The following is a 21,623-nucleotide window of genomic DNA, read 5'->3' on the forward strand; positions in this document are numbered from 1 at the left end:
TGCTGCTGTTACATTACCGTCCCAGTGTCCCTACAGTCGCCCTAGAAAATAGTTTATAATCGCGATTTCAAACGTAAAGCTCTCAGCTCGACGACTAAACTTTTACTTGAAAATGGGCGGATAAGAGATAAATAAATATTAGATAAATAAAAAAAGTATTAATTTCAAGAATTAATGTGTGTAAGCCTCATTTGCTATATAACGTTATAACAATAATTGGTAACTGGTCAACAACCATTTTTTACACAATTAGTTTTCTAATGATACAATATGATACTTGTTCATTGTTTACAGCTACCTTTGTATTTAATTTCCAGCAATAATTGTTTAAAAGTATTTGGTGTACAAAAAGGGTGAAGTAAAAAAAAATACCTCAGAAAATCCGTTCCAGCGGTCAAATATTGCCCCCTTAAAATAACAGTGGTTCATCATCATACATTTTCCTCTCTTCGACTCTCTCTTCACACCCTAGGGCCTAGGCAATCACTGAACAAAACGCCGTGCGCGTATGTCACTCATGACGTACTTCACGCTGTGTGCGTCGTGACGTCATTGCATTCAGCGCCAAAATGGCGGCTTTGCAAGATGGACCGATGGAGCTGGACGCAGAGAAGGAGACAAAGCCAGAAATACTTAGCGATGGGACGTCAAACCTCTCGGGGAACACTGGGAACGGGGCGCTCTCCTCTTCGCCCCTCACCGCTGCCCCCGCCGGCGCAGCACCGAAGCCGGAGGACCAACAAACTTTGATCGCAGTGCTGCAGTTTCTGAAGCGGAATAAACTGTCAGAGTCGGTGGATATCCTGAGGCGGGAAGCCGGTCTAGCAGAAGACCAGGAGGACTCGCAGGCTGCCGATGGCAGCGGAGGAGGGAAAGACGGAGATGGAGGGGATGCAAAGTCTCTGCTCAGCCGGGTGTCCATCACAGCAGCCGCCCCCCAGAGCACGCTCACCCCCATGCCAATAAAGAGTGAGTGGACATACAGCTTCTAATTGATGATAAACACACCATGGACCTTTTACATCATTAAAGCAGCAGCACAAAATCAACGTTATCTCTTGCTTATTACCATGCATTATAGATGCATTATAGATCATGCTCGAGGTAGTCTCATTAATCTCATTATTATTCAGTCCTCCTTCATAGTCTTGCTATTTATAGTATTTTCATATATATATTAGTGTGTGTTTACAGGGGTCGGCGACCTTTTTGTCATGAACTGCCATTTTAAAGTTTCCTAGTTAATCACTGTGCCACAATAACCCATATAATCCCCCAACCCCCATAAATACACATTTTAGATAGTCATAATGAATAACATAGAAATAGTTCAAAACCTTCAATATTTCTGAAGCAATTTTTCATAAAATCTGTCTTAAATTTGTCAAAATCCTTTGGTTAGTATGTTTTCAGGTTTAAATTAGACTTTGAAAAACAGATTTCCAATGAGCCTATTTACCCCTGGTCATTCATGCTGATCATGTAGGGGAGTTTAAGGACCAGATATAATGAATGAATTATAATAAATATTAGAAAATGGTTAAGAAGTGAAGAATAGTTTGCAGTTTCATCAGCAGAAGTCACTCACAAGGAGTTTGTAGGCTGTTCTTCGTACATACAATTTCCCACCACAATTATACCTTAAATTACGTCATCGCTGCAGGTTGAATGATTCTGATTGGAGGGTAGATAAACAGGACATTTCCACACATGGACTGATGGATAGTAGCACATCTCCATAGTCTGTACTGCTGACACCAGGACGAGTCAGTGGTACGAGGTACGAGTGGCCCTCCGAGGTCACTGTGTGTTTAGGCACCAACTTGTCCACCTCCAGTACTGATCCGTAACAAATATTATTAACGCGCACAAGATAAACATGAGACAAAACTTCTCCAAGGTTGAAATTGGTGGAGCCCTGCAGGAAAGTTTCCCAAAACATACAGATACCATGTTCTTTTCTCTTCATTGAGACAGACAATTCATCTTTATTCTCTCATGTTGGAGTAAATGCTTTAACTGAGGATTGGATGTGTAAGTGACCCCAGTACCCTCGGCTGCCTTGGTCATCTAGAAGCATAGATGTTTTAACACATTGTTGGATGCCACTCACAAAAACATACATAGAAAGTACATCCCAGTAAACAGACATGTAATTCTATAACAACATATACATCTCATAAGCTCAAAGAAGTCATTTAAATCATTTAAAATGTAGAAGGAACTGTCTAAAGCTAAATGGTTGTAATTCAAGAATGCTTTGGACCTAAGACCTAAGGTTGGTCTTGTTTTAACCTGTTAACTGTCACCCCCCTTTTTGAAAATAAACATGAAAATGCACTATCCAATGCTTTGGAATATAGACATAAGTTTGGTCTCATTTTAAAGAAGACAGTCAGCAGATTATGGCTCAAGTGTAATCAGTTACTTTCATTAAAAATGAAAGTATGAAAAAGTTATGAAATTTTAAATTGACTGTAAATCAAATGTACTGTACTGAATATTTTATATAAAATATATACGTCACAAAATAATTTGTTCTCTAAAATTACTATAAAATCAAAGTCGTATGCCTAACCAAGTTGTGTTCCAAACTTGAAGTTGACATCACAAAAATTGAAGATGCCATGAGATTTTGTTTAGGCGTAATACCAAAAACAGCCACCGGGCGACTCACACATTCCATTAAATTTTTTTATGCATTCTGCTGTAAAAATTAAAACATTGCTGTCCAAATATCACTTCTATCAAAAAATATGCAACCTTGAGACTCAGACCTTTCCGACGATATGTGTTTTGTCAAGTTTAGAAAAGGTTTTGATTATAAATTATGAAGCATGACGACACCCAATTGTGGAGTACCCTGCTAAAAGAATTTAGTCCAATTTCACAGGATTCAGTTTCAGTTATGATCATTACTAGAAGGGCGATTAAAAAATATATATTTTCGAGGATAATATTTATATTATATTTTTTAGAGGGTAATACTATTTTATAAATTTGTATGGACAAATACTAGAATATGTTTTATTATGAACCTTTAGCATGAAAACCGAAGTTTCAATGATTAAAACTAAAAGTGTGTGCATCGACTTTTTGTGACTATGTCAGAACTCTTGTTATGATGTAGATTTCTTTTCTATTACTGTTCCTACAAAATGTGTAACAAAAAACAGTGGTAAAATATCTATTTAGGACTCTTAGACCTTTCCAACGATATATAGTTTGTCATGATTAGATTAGGATTTAATGGTAATATAGTGAAGTAAACTTGGGCGTCCCGCTGGCAGGACGGTGACAGTTAAGGTGATTTATAATCACATTAGATATACATTGAAGTGGCAGTGGAGTGCTTCCAGAATCCACCCCTTCAGTTATCCATTTTGTTACAAAACTGTTCCATTTACACTTGGCAACATGAATATATCTTCAAAAAACTGCTAGGAACTATAGGAATGCAGGAATGAGAGTATAGTTCCTAGCCATATCGGCCTAGAAAATCACAACTTTTCATTTTCCGTCGGTCTTAGTACACGATGTAACTACAGAAGAGTCAAGTTTTAAATAGGAAAAATATCGAAACTCTTTGGTCATTTTTGAGCGAGATGCTAACGGTCTAATCAGATTCAATGATCTATGCTAAGCTATGCTAAAAGTGCTAACGCCCGACCCGGAGGAAAATGAGCCTATTTTCAAAAAAAGTGAAGTGTTCCCTTTAACCTGCATTTCACAGGTATATTCTCCATCTGTAAATGTTAGAAAGTCACGCAAATATTTCCATTTTTGACAGGAGTGGACGGGCTTTCTCCTAATGAAATTTCACTGAACGAGTGCCATAATTCTGACTAAAATATACATTTATATATTTTAATGTACAATATTTTTTTTAGTTTAGATTGTAATGTTTCGATGTTAGAATGTAAGGTGACCCTTTTTTGCACATTTCATAGCCTTCAATAAAAAAAGACTTTTTTCAAATAAAAACCGAATCCTTTTTTCTAAATCCAAATAGAAAAATGTAAAATAAATACAGAGATACATTCTGTATATCCCCATTTAGCCAAAAAACACAGAGATATGATTTTGTCCATTTCGCCAACTTTAATAGTATTTTTATTTCCTAACTTTAAAAAAAAAAAACCTATGAGGAATGATTACCTCAAATTGTGGATCTGTATGCAGGTACGAGAGACTTTGTCCGAATGAAATGCATAGACCTTTTGTGCAGCAAAAACCTATGGCACGTACGTATGGTTTATATACACATATTCAGACCCCTGTGTATACATGGATGTTTGACGTTGATGTTTATGTTGTCTGCTGCAGGCGCAGAAGACCAGCCGGATGTCCGTGTGGTGCTGTCAGCGTACAGCCAGCAGGGGGACCCTTTTCTGTATAAGGTGTACTACAGCGACCTGAAGAACTTCATCGAGTCAGTGCTGGACTGCCACCGAGCAGAGCTGTCCCAGCTCTTCTACCCTCTGTTCGTTCACATGTACCTGGAGCTGGTCTACAACAACCATGAGAGCGAAGCCAAGGCTTTCTTTGATAAGTAAGCATCAGATCTTGTTTACAGGAATTAATCAGGGACGATATAAAAATCAATTTAATGATCATTTTTTATTCTGTAAGTCTAAAAATTGTGGCTTATCTAGTTCATGTCCTTTTTTCTGATAGGTTCAGCGGTGATCAGGAGTGTTACTACCTGGATGACCTGCGTGTTCTTTGCAGCCTCAGTAAGAGAGAGCACATGAAGGGGAACGAGGCCCTGCTGGATTTCCGCACCAGCCGTTTCGTGTTGCGCATCTCCAGAGACTCGTACCAGCTTCTGAAGAGACACTTGCAGGAAAGACATAATAACCAGATATGGAACATCATTCAAGAGCACTTGTACATCGACATCTTCGACGGCATGCCCCGCAGCAAGGGTCAGATCGACAGCATGTCCGGCAGTCTTGCGGGAGAGGCCAAACGAGAAGTCAATAAAGCCAAGGTTTGATACCAAGAGCAAGTGTTTCCATATGGAAAATAGACCATTCAAAAGGTCGGGGGTCGGTGAGATTTTTGAAAGAATAAGAAAACCGTAATATTGTGAAATGTTTTTACAATTTCAAAGTATTTTGATTAAATATGCTGTGATGCAAAGCTGAGTTTTCTTTAGTGAAACTTTTTTTTATAACAATGGACAAGTCTTTACTGTCACTTTTGATCAATTTAATGCATCCTGGCTGAATAAAAGTATTAATTTCTTCAAAAAAGTCTTACTAACCCCGAACATTTGAATGGTATTGTGTATAAGTGATGGGATTAAGATTCTTGATGGGATCACAGCAGGAAAGTCTGCGCTTTTACATTTAGAATGATAGAAGACATTGAAAGAGATTGTAAATCACTCTTGAATAGAGTGGTGTATGTATGACTCTCACTTTGTAGGCCAAAACGCAGAAGCGAGTTAGCATTTTAGCACTTCCGGTTCCCTCGTCCTGAAGTAAATGGGGTTTTGGTTAAATGGCTGAAATAAGGTCTGTGGTGAACACAAGCTCAAGACACTTTCACTTTGATTCTATGACATAAAATACATTAGTATTACCCCACTCGTGATTTTTTGAAGCTGTTACGCATCTTGATAGAAGCGTTTGCTAACAAGTGGTTAAACAGGACTACAGAGTCTGTCGAGGATATTAAACGTCATCACGCTGAGCAGGTAACCTCTGTCCGCTTTTACAGCCTCATTATGCTTATAATTGTGCTCTTATAAACTACTCTAACTCAAACTTTCTGGGAAAATGTTTTTAGATAACAACTGAAAGAGTTGCGGGAAGCTAGCTAGCTACGGGGTGTAGTTCGTTTATAGCCTACCTTTAGCATTTTACTTCTGGCGACTGCATTTAGGCTTCAAAATTCATAAAATGAATGTGTTCATCTGTCATAATTATCTTGATGGGCAAACCGTGCAAGTATCATTAACTTTTGTTGATCCCAGAGCTTGTTTTTTGCGATAATCCAAAATCCTATTAGGTTTTTCTCAAGGGAACCATTGCGACGCTAACTGCCGATTGGCCTACAAAGTGAAATCATCTTTTAAAATGATTGCGTGTTTTAATGATGTGCCGTCTTGTTTCTAATGGTACCAGGTGTTCCACGGGCTGCTGAAGGAGCCAGAGATTGAAGTCCCGCTGGATGATGAAGACGATGAAGCAGAGAATGAGGAAGGGAAGCCCAAAAAGAAGAAAACTAAAAAGGACAGTATAGGCTCCAAGAGTAAGAAACAAGACCCAAATGCCCCTCAACAGAACAGGTATGACAGAAGCTCAGCATTCAGCTGCTATGAAAAACCAGCTTGAAATTACTTGTACACTACTGTTCAAAAGTTTGTGGTTAAGCTTTTTTTTTGTTTGTTTACATAATTTAGTACTTTTATTCAGCAAGGATGCATTTAAAGGATTAGTTCCCCTCAAAATGAACATTTCCTGGTAATTTACTCACCCCAATGCCATCCAAGATGTCCATGTCTTTCTTTCTTCAGTGGAAAAGAAATTCAGTTTTTTGAGGAAAACATTTCAGGATTTTTCTCCGCACAATGGACTTCAGTTGCAACCAAAATGTTGAACGTCCACATCAATGCAGTTTCAAAGGGCTTTGAAGTGCTTCAAATGGTGCGCGATCCCAGCTCTTTTTTAAAGAGCACCTATTATGGCATTTAAAATGTTCCATGACAATGACAAAAAAGACTTTAGTTTTCTTATAATATGCATTTATTTTTACCTGTTTTGACAGCGATTCTCAAATGATTCCTTTAGTGATTCACTTTTCAAAACCCTGCCTTTACGTGACGCTAATCTGCGGTGATTGGTCCGATGACCCAGTCAGTTGTGATTGGGATAGTCTGTGCAGATATTTTCGGAAACGGAACGCCCATCAAAGTCTTATAGTGACAGTAATTTTTTAATATGTGTCAGGAGTTATGAATATGAAAACCGCGTCGGTACCGTTTGATTGTAATATGAGCCTCAGCTGATCTCATTCATAAAAAAACTCCTCTATTCTCCTCACGGAGACTCGCAACAAATCATCATCCCTCAGGGCTTTTAGTTCAAAAGTGTGCAGATTTGGAGACATATTGATAGATTCTCATATGTCTGTGTCAAATTTCTAAACAGAGGAGTCTTTTTTATTCAATACTTCCTCAAAATGCGTAGATGTAGCCTAATCATGAGCGATTGAGTCTCTTATGTGTTGTTTTCAATTCATACTGGCAGCCGGAGGGCGCTCTGTGCACATGTAGTCCATATACAGACAGACGAAGAAGATGCCATGTGCCATAATAGAAGTCCATAATAAAAGCTTCCTGAGATCGCAAAACATGCAAATAGAGACATTTGAAGACTAATAAACACACAATCGCGACGACGTATGGTTTGTCTTCAAGCCACTTAGTCTTCAAATGCAGATGAAAAAAGTTTGCTTTTGAGTCGCACTTCAGAACACAGCGTCTCGTCGCCATGATGTTTTCTAGTTTTCACTGGCGTCTTGGAGCGCAATAAGTGGGCGTATCATATTCAAATAACTTGACAAGTTGACGTCATCTAGTCAGAGAAAAAGCTTCGGTCTTCTAACGATTCTTAAAAATGACTCAGAGTCGACTCTTACTTTTGAAAGATAATAACTATATATACGGTGCACTGTCATATTTCAAACTTTGCAGGATGTTTTTGTTCACTTAGATCTATGTTACACACTACATGAAAGGTACATTTCAAAATTCCACGATAGGTGCTCTTTAACAAAACAGGTAAAACAATGATAAATTAAATAATAAATATGTCATTCAACATACAATAAAATGTGAACGATCCTCCTTTTCCACACTTTTAAACGTGTTCGGCGTGACCTTTTCATCGTACGTTACGTAATGCCTGGCTCGTTGCAGACCAGCACAAGACAATCAATTGTGGTTAAAAAGTATATACATTTGAATTTATTTTAGAAAATGACTGATTGTTTCGCTAGATGAGACCCTATCCCTCAGCTGGGATCGCGCACCATTTGAAGCACTTCAAAGCCCTTTGAAACTGCATTGATGTGGACGTTCAACATTTTGGTTGCAACTGAAGTCCATTATGTGGAGAAAAATCCTGAAATGTTTTCCTCAAAAAACTGAATTTCTTTTCCACTGAAGTTCTTTCCAAGAACATCTTGGATGGCGGGGTGAGTAAAATATCAGGAAATTTTCATTTTGAGGTGAACTAATCCTTTAATTGGTCAAAAGTGACAGTAAAGACATTTATAATGTTACAAAAACAATACTGTTATCATGGTTTCCACAAACATATTAAGCAGCACAGCTGTTTTCAACATTGATAATAATCAGAAAGGTTTCTTGAGCAGCAAATTAGAATGATTTCTGAAAGATCATGAGACCCTGAAGACTGGATTAATGATGCTGAAAATCACAGGAATAAATTACATTACTAAATGTATTCAAATACAAAACTGTTGTTTTAAATTTAAAAATTATTTCACAATATTAAAATATCTTACCAACTCCAAACTTTTGAATGGTAGTGTATATTGGACTTTTCTTTTCATGAGAACTTAAAGGCTTAGTTCACACAAAAATGAAAATTCTGTCATTTACTCACCCTCAAGTTGTTTCAAACCTGTATGTATTTCTTTTTTCTGCTGTATGTATAGTTTCATAACCTGTTATTCTTTTTCGGGCTGTTATCTGACTGACAGGATTCCTCTGCCAGAGCTGAAGGACTCGGACAAACTGGATAAGATCATGTACATGAAGGAGAGCACCAAAAGAATCCGGCTCAGCCCAGAGAACCTGCCTTCCATTTGCTTCTATACGTTCCTCAATGCGTACCAGGTTAGCGGTGTTTTTGTTGTTGATTGAGTTTGGTGTTGCTTCATTTTGCACATGCTGATTGTGTGTTGTCGCTTAGGGTTTGACGGCGGTAGACTTTACTGACGACTCCAGTCTGTTAGCGGGAGGATTTGCAGACTCCACAGTCCGCGTGTGGAGCGTCACACCCAAAAAATTACGCAAAGTCAAATCTGCTGCAGGTCCGTACCTTCTTATTACTCTCACAAAAGTGTAAGTGAAATTTTTACTTTTAATATCTTAGTTTTAACAATCCTATAACTTTTCCAGGTTTAAACACTAAAAGGGTTAGTCCACCCAAAAATGAAAATTCTGTCATTTACTCACCCTCATGTCGTTCCATGAGACACCATGCAAACGCATAAGACTTTTGTTTATCTTCGAAACACAAGTAAAGATGTTTTGAAATAGTCTGTCACTCCATTGAAAGTCTATTCACCCAAAATCCTAAGGGTACAAAAAGTTCATGAAGAGATCCAAGGATTATTTTTCTATATTTATACAGATTTCCGTATTTTATGACACCTTCATTTGTGTTTCTAAGATTAATGAAAGTCTTAGGAGTTTGGAACGAAAGGAGAGTAATTGATTCATTTTTGGGTGAACTATCCCTTTAAAGATTTTTGATTTATAGACCCGAGTGTAACCGGCGTATGATGCCTTGCACAATTTTAATCATGCTGTCCTTTTCTCTAGACCTGAATGTGATTGATAAAGAGTCTGATGATGTTCTGGAGAGGATCATGGATGAGAAGACGGCCAGTGAGTCCAAAATCCTACACGGTCACAGCGGGCCGGTGTATGGCGTCAGCTTCAGTCCAGACAGGTATCAAACATGGCCTCGAAAGTAACTTGTATCACCATGAAATGCTCCTCTAAGTAATACAGGGCAACGGGGGAACATCATTTTGCATGATTTGTTATCTTTCAGCAGTTTTGAAGCGTTCTGCACCAGCTGAGCTGACCGTGTGGTTTAATATCTTCATCTGTCTCTTAGGAACTATCTGTTGTCCAGTTCTGAGGACAGTACAATCAGACTGTGGAGCCTGCAGACGTTTACATGTCTTGTGGGGTATAAAGGACACAACTATCCAGTGTGGGACACTCAGTTCTCACCCTTCGGCTATTACTTTGTGTCTGGAGGACACGACAGAGTGGCACGGTACGCTAGATTCTCATTACTGTGATGTTATTATTTAAATCAGCATATACTAATACATGTTATAAGGGCGTATACTAGCATAATGTATAAATATTGTACTGTGTGATGGATGGATGGATGGATGGATGGATAAATAGATGTTGAGACATGGAGTGGGTCAGACATGAATTTGACCACTTCATTAAAGCTACACTGTGTGATATTTTCCCCCATCTAGCGGTGACCATATGACCATCCAGTGAATATTAGTTTCTGTTCCTCTCAATTCCGATTTCGTTTTAACTCCTACGGTGGCCGATTTAGTCCAAGATTAACATGGCTTCCAGTTCGACCTCGTCCACATTCGACATGGTGCCATTGAGTGTTAAAAAGCGAAAGGCGAAGCTTGAATTTGCGGGTATGTCCCTCTTTGGCTAATGTGCTTTCAAGATGGAGGGGCAACATGGCGACCCGCATTCGAACCCCTCACCCGTATGTATTTTCAATGGCATATTATAAACTTATGAGAATACTTTATTACTTGAAAGAAGTAAATATTCATTAATGAGCACATACTTTATTACTTGAAAGAAGTAAATATTCATTAATGAGCACATATATTTTTGAAAGAACTAAGTGTTTTTAGCTAAGAATAAACTAAAAAAGTTACACAGTGTAGCTTTAAGTTTTATTTTGTAGAAAGCCTTTCTTTAAAGTGAATTTCGTTTTGCATAAATTCTATCTTAATTTTAATCAATGTTTCATCAGCCAATTGTCTGGATTTAATAAATAAGAAGCAAATGTAGCAGACAATAGCCTATAATATGTGCCGGCGCGATCATGCATTGCATGGCGTGTCACGTAAATTGACCGAAAATCTAAATTATATTTGAGTGTTGTGTGTATCGGATAGTTTACGAAATCAAATGATTCAGAAATGATTTTTGCCATTGAAATGACTGGGGAAAAAGTGTCCCAATCAACCCGAATTCACCCTATACTCTAAGAAATCATAATTGCATTGCATTATGTTGTTTTAAATCCGAAATATTACTGTTGTTTTTTTTAGCCTGAGACTTCTTTCAAAAACATTAAAAATAGGAAATCTTTTGATAATTTATAATGTAGTAGGCCTTTGTAATGTGCCTTTGGCGCTCACTTTATATTGTTAACTATTCTAAATAAACTACAAAAAATATATATTTCTTTTGTACATTTTGTAAAGGGTTTGTAAATTCTTTGAAAGTCTTTTGGGATGTGCTGGAGGAGACTTTACAGAGTGCTGGACTCTTGCATTGACAATACAAGATCTTGACCAAAAATGTATACTCCTCTTGATGGAAATAAATGTGATGTTATTTGCATCTATTTTCTATCCATTTTTGGTCAAGATCATGTATTGAAAATAAGAGACTTACCTGTGAAGGACAAGAAGATATTGCAAATATTTTCAAGACCTTGATCAAATTTTCATGTTAAATCTTCATTTGCTTCCCAGGCTCTGGGCGACGGATCATTATCAGCCACTGCGGATATTTGCTGGGCATCTGGCTGACGTCACCTGCACGCGATTCCACCCCAACTCGAACTATGTGGTCACAGGCTCCACCGACCGCACTATACGCCTCTGGGATGTCCTGAATGGAAACTGTGTCCGCATTTTTACAGGTCACAAGGTACTGAAGGCTTCCAAAGGTGACTGAATGAATGATATCAGCACTGCAGAGGAAATCCCATTAATCCCATTTGCATTGAATTTGCTTTGCATCTCCCTCTCCGTCTCTGTGACGTTCTTTCGTTATTCGTTTACTCCCTCATGGCTGTTTTTATAGGCCTAGTATCTAATATTATTTTGAAATCGCTTTATATTTTTTTGTTTTCATTTTAATTTTGGTTTGCTTTATCCATTTTGTTATGTTTGTCTTTTGTTTTATTAGTTCTTTTTAGTTTTATCTTTAGTTTAAACTGATTTCATTTCAGTTTCTAATTTTCTAATTAAGTTAACATTTTTATCTAATATTTATATTTTATTTCTGCTTTATTTAAATGAATGTATAAATCTTTTTTCTGTTCTCTCTCATGTCATTTTAAACCCATTACTGACAAACCTGCTCAACTCTTCTTTCTTATGTCCATTCTTTGCAGTTTATCACCCAATGACCCTTGTATACCCCAATTTTTCATATGAGTAATAATAAAAAATTAATGTTTGATTTTCAGGGGCCCATCCATTCTCTAGCATTTGCACCTAATGGAAAGTTCCTGGCCTCTGGATCCACAGACGGGAGAGTTTTACTATGGGATCTTGGGCATGGGCTGATGATCGGAGAACTGAAGGGCCACACCGACACAATTTACGCCCTCAAGTTCAGCAGAGATGGAGAAATCCTCGCATCAGGTTAGGACTGCTGGCTCTGTATCTCGGGGTCACGTTTATGGCCACAGATTAAGACTAGTTTTGATTGGATTGATGTAAAGTGTTGTTACAGTATCATATTTGATACAGGTCTCTAAATTATCAACATTGATAGTGACTTTTTACTTGCTAAAAAGTATAAATTAAGTATAATTCTAAAATGGTACACGTGTCTTTTTGCCTTGAAATCTTTACTGCTTTTTATGAAGTAAATATAAGAGTAACTTTTTGTTTTTTGTTTTATTTAGGAGTGCAAAACTTACAGCATAGGGTGAACACAGAACACAACAACAAAACACAAAAACAACAATAAAACAGCAGTAATAATAACAGCAATGGAAAAATAAGCAGAAATGACAGATAATAATAGTAATAGTGGAAGTATTTAAATAGTAATAGCATGTATAATAATAATGATATTTTGTGATGGCGGCAACAGTAATATTAAAATTATATTATTGATATTAGTATTGCAACTGTACTGTCAATACAAAATATTATCATCACCATATTTAGTATTACTATTATTACTGTTGCTATTATTATTGATATAAATGTTGTTATTGTTTTTTTTTCTGTCAACACATTCTTTTTTTAAATGTATTTTTAATTTATTTTATATATATATATATATATATATATATATATATATATATATATATATATATATATATATTTATTCTTTTTTATGTATGAGTACTACTACTGTTGTTACCGTAAAACTTCAAATAATAGCCGAGTCCCAAATAGACGCCTGTCTCTTTTAAACGCCTGGTGCGACGACAGGTTTGGGTTAATAAAGGCCGGTCTCAAATAGACGCCGGGTCTGTTTTTTAGTATCGGGCCGTATTTGATCTTCTCAAACCCGTCAGATCGTCTGTTCTATGTTTTGATTAAATTTCACGTGACAGACGGAACCGTTCATGAACGACTCATCACTATATGGGGGGGGCGTCGCCATTTTCGCAGGGGATTAACGTTATAAACGTTTCTTCCTTTCGTTTGCTTATAATTAAGTCTATTATAACTATTCACATCCTTTACTGTGGTAAAGTACAATAAAAAACTGTGGGACGAATACCTAACTATAACTATAGAAGAGGATTAGTGTGCGTCGCACTCACACAGACTCGCAACGGATGCGTGGCATCACGATGATATCGTCCATCGGCACAACCCTAATTTCTTACATTAAATGATTTGTTAAACACATTCGAATTAATTATAAATAAAACGTAATATAATGTGGTAACCTCCTACCGTCATGCTTGAACATCTCAACACTAAATTAAAGGCCTGTCTCTTATAGACGCCTGTTTCAAATACAAGCCGGTGCAGTTCGGTGATTTGGGTAAATAGAAGCCCGGGCTATTATTTGAAGTTTTACGGTATTATCATTATTATCAATATTATCTATTATTATTATTGATATTACTATTTCCGTCAACACAACTTATCACCATCTTTAGTATCATTATTGTATTATTACTGTTATTATTATTACAAATATAAGAGTAACTTAAAGGCACAATATGTAATTTTCACCGCTAGAGTAGGGCTGTTGCTGTGACGGAATTTCCCTTGTGGTAATTTTGATTTGCTCAATAGCGCGATATGTGATTATTATCATCATATCTGTGTGTGTTATGATGTAACAAAACAGGAAGTGAAGTAAACCAAAGAGAATGTCAAAAAAGGGTCCACATAAAACATAAACCTGACAATAAAATTGTGGGGCTATTGTTATATGTATAACGGTTAGTTCTGTTAATCGAATCTGACTGGACAAGAGACTTTCTGCTAATATTTCACCAGTAAAAGCAGCTACTCATCTCTGCGTGTTCTAGGCAGGATGTCAGTCAGTGCCATTACGATGTTACATCACAAGGTGGCGGCAAGGGACTGTCTTTGAGTGTGTCTTTAAAGGTCCTGTTCTTCGTGATCACATTTTTCAAACTTTAGTTAGTGTGTAATGTTGCTGTTAGAGCATAAATAATACCTGTAAAATGATAAAGCTCAAAGTTCAATGCCAAGCGAGATATTTTATTTGACAGAAGTTCCCTTTCAAAGCCTACAGCTAACGGCCGGTTGGGACTACATCCCTGTACATCCTGCTTTAATTACGTCAGTAGAGCAGTTTGTCGACTAACCTCCACCCACAAGAATACGCGAAAAGGGGGCGTGGTCTTGTTGCTCCCTCGTGGAGAAGAGGAAGTGTTGCGTTCGGTTGCGTTCGGTTGCCTTGTCGTCCAGACGCTGTTATTTTTATCCCGGAGTCAAATCACCTTTGTTTGGCCTTCAGGGGCTGTAGTTTGAGCGCGTTCATCTCCCCGTTATGGTAAGAGGCGTGACCTTTCCGGGCAACGTGCGCTAAGCTGCTGTCGAATCACAACACGGGAACCGCTGGCACAATCAGAACTCGTTACGCATTTCTGAAGGAGGGACTTCATAGAACAGAAATCTTTCAAGCCGTTTTGAGGACAGTGAAAACAGCGGTATACAGATAAGTAAATTGTGTGAAAAATACTTTTTTTTACACATGAAACATGAACACATGTTATATTGCACACTGTAAACACAATCAAATCTTCAAAAATACACGAAAAACGGGACCTTTAAAGGAACACTCACTCCACTTTTTTTTGAAAATAGGCTCATTTTCCAACTCCCCTAGAGTTAAACAGTTGAGTTTTACCATTTTCGAATCCGTTCAGCCGGTAGCACTTTTAGCATAGCTTAGCATAGATCATTGAGTCTGATTAGACCGTCAAAAAAAGGACCAAAGTTTCAATATTTTTCCTATTTAAAACTTGACTCTTCATTAGTTACATCGTGTACTAAGACCGAGGGAAAATTAAAAGTTGAGAGGGTTAAAAGAAATTAAGTATGCGGTGTCTTTTGTTCCAGGATCTATGGATAACACAGTTCGGTTATGGGACGCCATGAAGGCTTTCGATGATGTGGAGACGGACGACTTCACTGCAGCGACGGGCCACATTCACCTGCCTGATAACTCTCAGGAGCTGCTGCTGGGGACGTACCACAGCAAATCCACACCCGTCACACACCTGCACTTCACCAGACGCAACCTGCTACTGGCCGCAGGAGCCTACAACTCCCAGTGAAGTCGCCGCATATTTCGGAGGACAATGACCTTATGTAGCTATGTGTTTTTCATGAATGGTGCATGTTATTTAAAGATTGCCACTCACCCTAACATGTGAAATGGGTTCAAGCGAAGTGAAAGAACGAATCAAGCACTGAGCATACCTGGGAGCAGCGACCAATACCTCTTTCATCATTCAAATGCTGATCCTAGATCTTACACCTTATGCTCTTAAGTGCTTGTTTTCAAGGTCCTTTCAATGTCTCAGAATGACATGGCTGGTCTCCTTTTGTCAATTTAAACTTTTCCATTCTAATTCAGAAATTGGTCTTTGCAATGTATGCTGTTGATATTTTCTGTACAAGCTTTTATACTAGTGCCTCAGTGTAAATAAAACAAGTTTTCTACACAGCGTCTGTTGGGTACAAGTGATTTTATTCTTTACATAGTTGAACTGAAGTTATGAGGTCAAAACAAGGACATCCAGCTTCCCCTCCGCTCATTCACAAAACATCCTGGAGAGAAAGAGGAAAAGAGTTGGAATGGAATTGGAAATGGAAATGCATGTTCATTTAAATTAAATTCAGGTGGAACTTACTATAAATTAACTTGATGTCACAGCCTTTTGCTTCTTGGGCTTCAATTTGAAGAAGAGGATAATGGCAGCAATACTGGCATATGTGGCCAACACACACTGGAGTCAAGGGGGGGGAAATAGAGTCCGGTTCACAAAAAGTACTTTTAAATTAATGGAAAACACAAAGGCAATGTATGGAAACTTGTTTCTACCACTAATGAAAAATAAAAAGTTTATTGCGCCTTAAAAAAAAAAAAAGTATGCTGTGAGATACAAACAAGCAATTGCTTGCAAGAAGTCATAATTGTGAGAAATTAAAATTCAAACTTTATAACTCACAATTGAGTTTCTCTCGCAATTCTGAGGGGGAAAAGCCAGAATTGTGAGAACTCACTATTAAAATTATAACTTTATAACTCACAATTCTAAAGAAAAAAAAAATGTGAGAAAGCTCACAATTAAAATTATAACTCGGAATTCTGAGGGGAAAAAGCCAGAATTGCGAGAACTCGTTATTAAAATTCGAACTTTATAACTCGTAATTTTGATTTTATATATATCGCCCAATTCTGAGAAAAAGCCAGAATTGTGAGAACTCCCTATTAAAATTCGAACTTTATAACTTAAAATTCTGAGTTTATCTCTCACAATTCTGAGGGGGAAAAGCCAGAATTGTGAGAACTCCCCATTTAAATTCAAACTTTATAACTCGTAATTTTGATTTTATATATCGCGCAATTCTGAGAAAAGACCAGAATTGTGAGAACTCACTATTAAAATTTGACCTTTATAACTCGTAATTTTGATTTTATATATCGCGCAATTCTGAGAAAAGGCAAGAATTGTGAGGACTCACTATTAAAATTATATCTCGCAATTCTGAAAGAAAAAAAAATTTGTGAGAAAAGCTCACAATTAAAATTATAACTCGCAATTCTGTGTTTATCTTTAGCAACTCTGAGAAAAAGCCAGAATTGTGAGAACTCACTATTAAAATTATAACTTTATAACTCGTAATTTTGATTTTATATATAGCGCAATTCTGAGAAAAAGCCAGAATTGTGGGAACTCACTATTCAAATTATAACTTTATAATAGAGCTGCAACTAACGATTATTTTTTCTGTCGACTAATCTAACGATTATTTTTTCGATTAGTCGACTAATCTAACGATTATTTTCCCAGATTAATCTTATGATTCTTTTTTACTGATTATTGTATTTCAAAGAGGGTAGTGAATTTGTATATTATTTTAACATGAAATCAATGAATGATGACAATATTAATTGTATTTCAGGAAAGGTAGTGTACATAGTATGCCATTTTATAATGAAATATATGAACACAAGAAGCTTTTTAAACATAATATATAATGATACTATTCATAATAAAATGTATACAGAGTAGGCCTAATTAGGAAAAGTTGTTTACTATAGGCTAGTAGTTGAGTATGATTTACTTATTGATTTGTGTCAATAGTAAACGAAAATGCACTTGTATTTATCTGCAAAAGGTTCACATACAGGAGCTTTCAGCATAGTTTTAATATAGTATAACTAGTCGTCTATTTTGAAGATACATGTGCATAAACAACGACTAAAGCTGCCAGAAGTTTTTGCCCAAACTTCAAAGACACATTTAAATGATTAAAGCTAGAGGCATATCTTAACTTTAATGTTTCTTTAATCATGTAAACTACCTATATACAGCATGTTTTATGCATATGTGTTTGGGACAGAGGGGAACCAGGTCGCATTAACAGGAGATATATGCAGCCCATAATAAATAAAAGCACGAGACGTACTGGGGTCGGAGAAGAACCCCGGAAAATGTGACCGTCTGTTGCAATACACGCGCCACGGTTCAGCTGCGCGAGAGAACACTGGAAGGGTTGCCAGGTTTACACAACAAAACCCACCCATTCGTTACTCAAAACAAGCCCAATCGCGTTTCGGGGAGGTTCTCTGGTAAACATCGCGTTCGGGGGTTATATATGTGTGTTTTTTTGCTTCAACCCGCGGACATGAGACACAGCCCGCGGCAACAGTGTAGAAGTAGCCCAATTCCGCGGAAAAAAGCGGACTTGGCAACACTGATTGGCAGTGTGAAAGCTCCCGCTCTCCACGCGCACAGCTTCTGCTCTGCCTGCGCGCGCAGTGTGAAACCGGCGTTACAGAGCGAACAAAGCACAGTTTTACTCGGCTTCTGTTTAAAGTACTCCCACACTTTTGAATGTCGCGGTCTGGCTTTATATGATAAATTATAATTTTCACTGTGCCCGGGAGCAGAAGCTGCCATTATTCTAGATCTTCTGTTCCATTCTAGAACGTAAATAATGTGCCGCCGACGCGTCGACGCATTTCACGCACGTCGACGTATTTTCGTAGTCGACGTCATCGACGACGTCGACGCGTCGTTGCAGCCCTACTTTATAACTCGCAATTCTGTAGAGAAAAAAAATTGTGAGACAAAGCTCACGATTAAAATTATAACTCGCAATTCTGAGGGGAAAAGCCAGAATTGTGGGAACTCACTATTAAAATTATAACTTTATAACTCGCAATTCTGAGTTTCTCTCGCGATTCTGAGGGGGGAAAAGCCAGAATTGTGAGAACTCACTATTCAAATTCGAACTTTATAACTCGCAATTCTGAGTTTCTCTCGCGATTCTGAGGGGAATAAGCCAGAATTGTGAGAACTCACTATTCAAATTCGAACTTTATAACTCACAATTCTGAAGAAAAGAAAATTGTGAGATATAAAGCTCACAATTAAAATTATAACTCCCAATTCTGAGGGGAAAAGCCAGAATTGAGAGATAAAACTATTAAAACTAACTTTTTATTCCATGGTGGAAACAATCTTCCATAGCAAATCAGATTTTATTTTAACATAATATAATTATTTCAATTCAACTTACGTTCCTCCTGCCTGTGATCGTGTATGAATTGAAGTACTTGGCGATGCCAGTGAACTGGTGTTGAGTTCCAGCGTCGTGTCCACCCATGATTTCTGTGCGAATCTGGGGATCAAGAATTCATAAAGGATTATTGATACATTCCGTGTACGCATAGTTTTTCATTTTTTTACGCAAGGTCACGAAGAATGCGTAAATGACAAACACTGCTCGTTGGAGTAATGGCAGGCTGTTTTTGTCAAATGTAGTTGTAGTTTTAACATGAGGTTTAATATGTAATTTCTATAATGTTAGATATTAAGTGTTAGATATTACAATCTGCCTAAACCACCTCACCTCGTTTGCTAAAACGAACGTCTTTATTGAAAATAAATGCGACCTCTGAGCTACACCAAACAGATTATATTCGTTTTGCAAGCAATATAAAAGCCCAGCTTTCTAAAACATGCTGTGGAAAAGGATATTTATGTTAAAATTTGAGACATGACTTACCAAGCAAACTGGTGCCCTTCAATGGAGGAGAAACCGGAAAGTGAATGCTTTAAGGAAATCCCACCTTCGTGGTGATATCTTGAATAAACTGTGATCATTGGATGACACTCGCGTCAATCGCTTTTTACACTAACACGATAGGTTTACAGAGACGCCAATCTATTAATCCAGTCATCCTATTGGCTGATTCTTTGTCTTTTGGCTGCAATTGTAAGTCCCGCCTCTCGGTGTTAACGTCCGGGTCGTGAGGATTGCACGCTTGTGAGAAACATGTGAGATTTACTTGCATGAGAGCGTTTTACACTGATCTACACAAAGTTTTAAAACGTGAGTAAAATCAGTTTATTGTTACCGGTGGGGGGTTAATGACCTATGGTGCGTAAATAACAGGAATATGTTGATTATACGTTGTATTATAGTACAGGTAACGTTATATGTTGTGTTTCTCATGTGTCGACATGGTCAGTTTAAATAGCAGACACATGAACTGCGGTTATTAATGTTAATAAAAGTAATACAAATATGTTTCATTGTTGCGTGATTGGAAATCCTTTTATTTAGGTAAATGGTAAAGCATGGCATCTATAGAGGAAGATTTCCCCCGTGGCGGTGCAGAGAAGAAGACCACTGAACCCAAACACGTTAAGACACATGAAGTGGACAATCTTTTTGATGTAAGATTATGATTATTATGACTTCTATCAGCGATTTTAATGAAGATCAATGTTCACACAGTTGCTTGCACAGCTTGTTATAAGTGTAATGTACATGAATATTTTTCAGACACGTGAAACAGTGGTTAAAAAGAAGAAGAGGATTGATGGGGAACAAGATGGAGACAAACAACCTAAAAAACAGAAAGTGGATGAAGAGAATTTAAAACTTAATACTACCACTAATGTGGAAATTCTTCATCTTCGGGTAATTCTGTGTATATATCTATATATTAGGGGTGTATTGATACTGTCATGTCACAATTCGATACATATCACGATACTGAACTCACAATACGATATTGCGATTCTCCAAGGTAACAAAAAAAGTTACTGTTGATTTAAAATGATAAATGTGGTGTTACATTTGGGCTGGAAATGAATAGACTTGGACTTGGTGCTGGTAACCCAATGCACAGGATAATGATGACACCAGAATAAAAATATTCATGATTCTGAAGCTGAAAATTATTTTAGACGAATATGCTTGCACTCTGTTGCTAACTAGATGTATTTAAAATAATGTAGGACACTTTTTCTGAAAACATAAGACATTTGGCATTATCACTACCCCAAAATATTCCCCCATTGCATTATTATACATTATATTTAACATTAGATATAGTAGTTTAATGTAGTACTGACACTAGAACCTTTTGTGGGGGGATAAACTATACACAATACGTATTATCACTATCCACGATACATATTGTTGCATTCTTGTATTGCGTTATATTGTGATGTGATATATTGTTACACCCCTTATTTATGTGTGTGTGTATATATATATATATATATATATATATATTATATATATATATATTTATTATTATTATTATTTCTAAAACAAGCAATCAAAGAAAAGTCATGCCATTGCACTTGAGTCTGATTTTTTTCCCAATTCCTGTGTCTAGAATCTGAAGATTGGCACTCTGATGCTGGGTTGTGTGAAGGAAGTGTCAGAGTTTGAGTTGGTAGTTGCTCTCCCAAGCGGTCTCGTTGGTTACCTGCCAATCTACAACATCTGTGACTCCTACACCAATATTCTTAATAAAAGACTGGACTCTGAAGACAGTTTAGAGGTAACACGGCTGCACAAGGAAGGAAACTGTAAAAACATATGCAAAAGTTATTGTATATGTAACCGTTTAATGCATTTTGTTTGTGTTTGTCTACTCTTCATTAGGAAGTCGTCCCTCTCTCGCAACTACTTACTCCGGGAATGCTGGTCAGATGTGTTGTGTCGTCTTTAGACTCCCGTAAGGAGGGTCATGTTAGTCTTAAAGTGTCAATCAACCCAAAAGAGGTTAACAAGGTGTTGAGTTCAGGCACTTTGAAACCTGGAATGGTGAGTTTGCAATCTTTCTTTAA

At 37.3% G+C, this 21,623-nt stretch overlaps 3 protein-coding genes across 3 annotated transcripts in view; 2 read left to right on the forward strand and 1 right to left on the reverse strand.

Moving 5' to 3' along the window:
• Window positions 1-540: 540 nt before the first annotated feature.
• taf5 (TAF5 RNA polymerase II, TATA box binding protein (TBP)-associated factor) lies at window positions 541-15,969 on the forward strand. Its single transcript, XM_079811511.1, has 11 exons — window positions 541-969; window positions 4,327-4,552; window positions 4,678-4,993; window positions 6,135-6,298; window positions 8,740-8,875; window positions 8,952-9,072; window positions 9,587-9,716; window positions 9,888-10,052; window positions 11,530-11,707; window positions 12,252-12,429; window positions 15,355-15,969. Exons 1-11 carry the CDS (start codon window positions 570-572, stop codon window positions 15,570-15,572), a joined length of 2,232 nt encoding a protein of 743 aa, XP_079667637.1. The 5' UTR covers window positions 541-569; the 3' UTR covers window positions 15,573-15,969.
• Window positions 15,968-19,611, reverse strand: atp5md (ATP synthase membrane subunit k). Its single transcript, XM_079811512.1, has 4 exons — window positions 19,540-19,611; window positions 19,051-19,152; window positions 16,152-16,247; window positions 15,968-16,068 (listed from the first exon to the last, which is right to left on the reverse strand). The coding sequence occupies exons 2-3, from the start codon at window positions 19,135-19,137 to the stop codon at window positions 16,158-16,160; spliced, it is 177 nt and encodes a 58-aa protein (XP_079667638.1). The 5' UTR covers window positions 19,138-19,152; window positions 19,540-19,611; the 3' UTR covers window positions 15,968-16,068; window positions 16,152-16,157.
• A 174-nt stretch (window positions 19,612-19,785) lies between these two features.
• Window positions 19,786-21,623, forward strand: part of pdcd11 (programmed cell death 11) — a 35,695-nt gene continuing 33,857 nt past the window's right edge. The window contains 5 exon segments of the mRNA XM_079813236.1: window positions 19,786-19,866; window positions 20,101-20,213; window positions 20,323-20,460; window positions 21,167-21,334; window positions 21,439-21,600. Coding sequence (XP_079669362.1) covers window positions 20,115-20,213; window positions 20,323-20,460; window positions 21,167-21,334; window positions 21,439-21,600 — 567 coding nt within the window. The 5' untranslated portion in view covers window positions 19,786-19,866; window positions 20,101-20,114.

This window comes from Gobio gobio (assembly GCF_949357685.1).
Source record: "Gobio gobio genome assembly, chromosome: 3".
NCBI lineage: Eukaryota > Metazoa > Chordata > Actinopteri > Cypriniformes > Gobionidae > Gobio > Gobio gobio.

What these genes read in the sequence shown, in the direction of transcription:
- taf5 (XM_079811511.1), top strand. Translation starts at nt 570, where the DNA reads ATGGCGGCTTTGCAAGATGGACCGATGGAGCTGGACGCAGAGAAGGAG. An exon ending in CGTTCCTCAATGCGTACCAG is followed by an intron (nt 8,876 to 8,951) that starts GTTAGCGGTGTT and finishes GTTGTCGCTTAG; the next exon opens with GGTTTGACGGCGGTAGACTT. An exon ending in CAAAGTCAAATCTGCTGCAG is followed by an intron (nt 9,073 to 9,586) that starts GTCCGTACCTTC and finishes CCTTTTCTCTAG; the next exon opens with ACCTGAATGTGATTGATAAA.
- atp5md (XM_079811512.1), bottom strand. Translation starts at nt 19,137, where the DNA reads ATGGGTGGACACGACGCTGGAACTCAACACCAGTTCACTGGCATCGCC. An exon ending in CGATCACAGGCAGGAGGAAC is followed by an intron (nt 16,248 to 19,050) that starts GTAAGTTGAATT and finishes CCTTGACTCCAG; the next exon opens with TGTGTGTTGGCCACATATGC.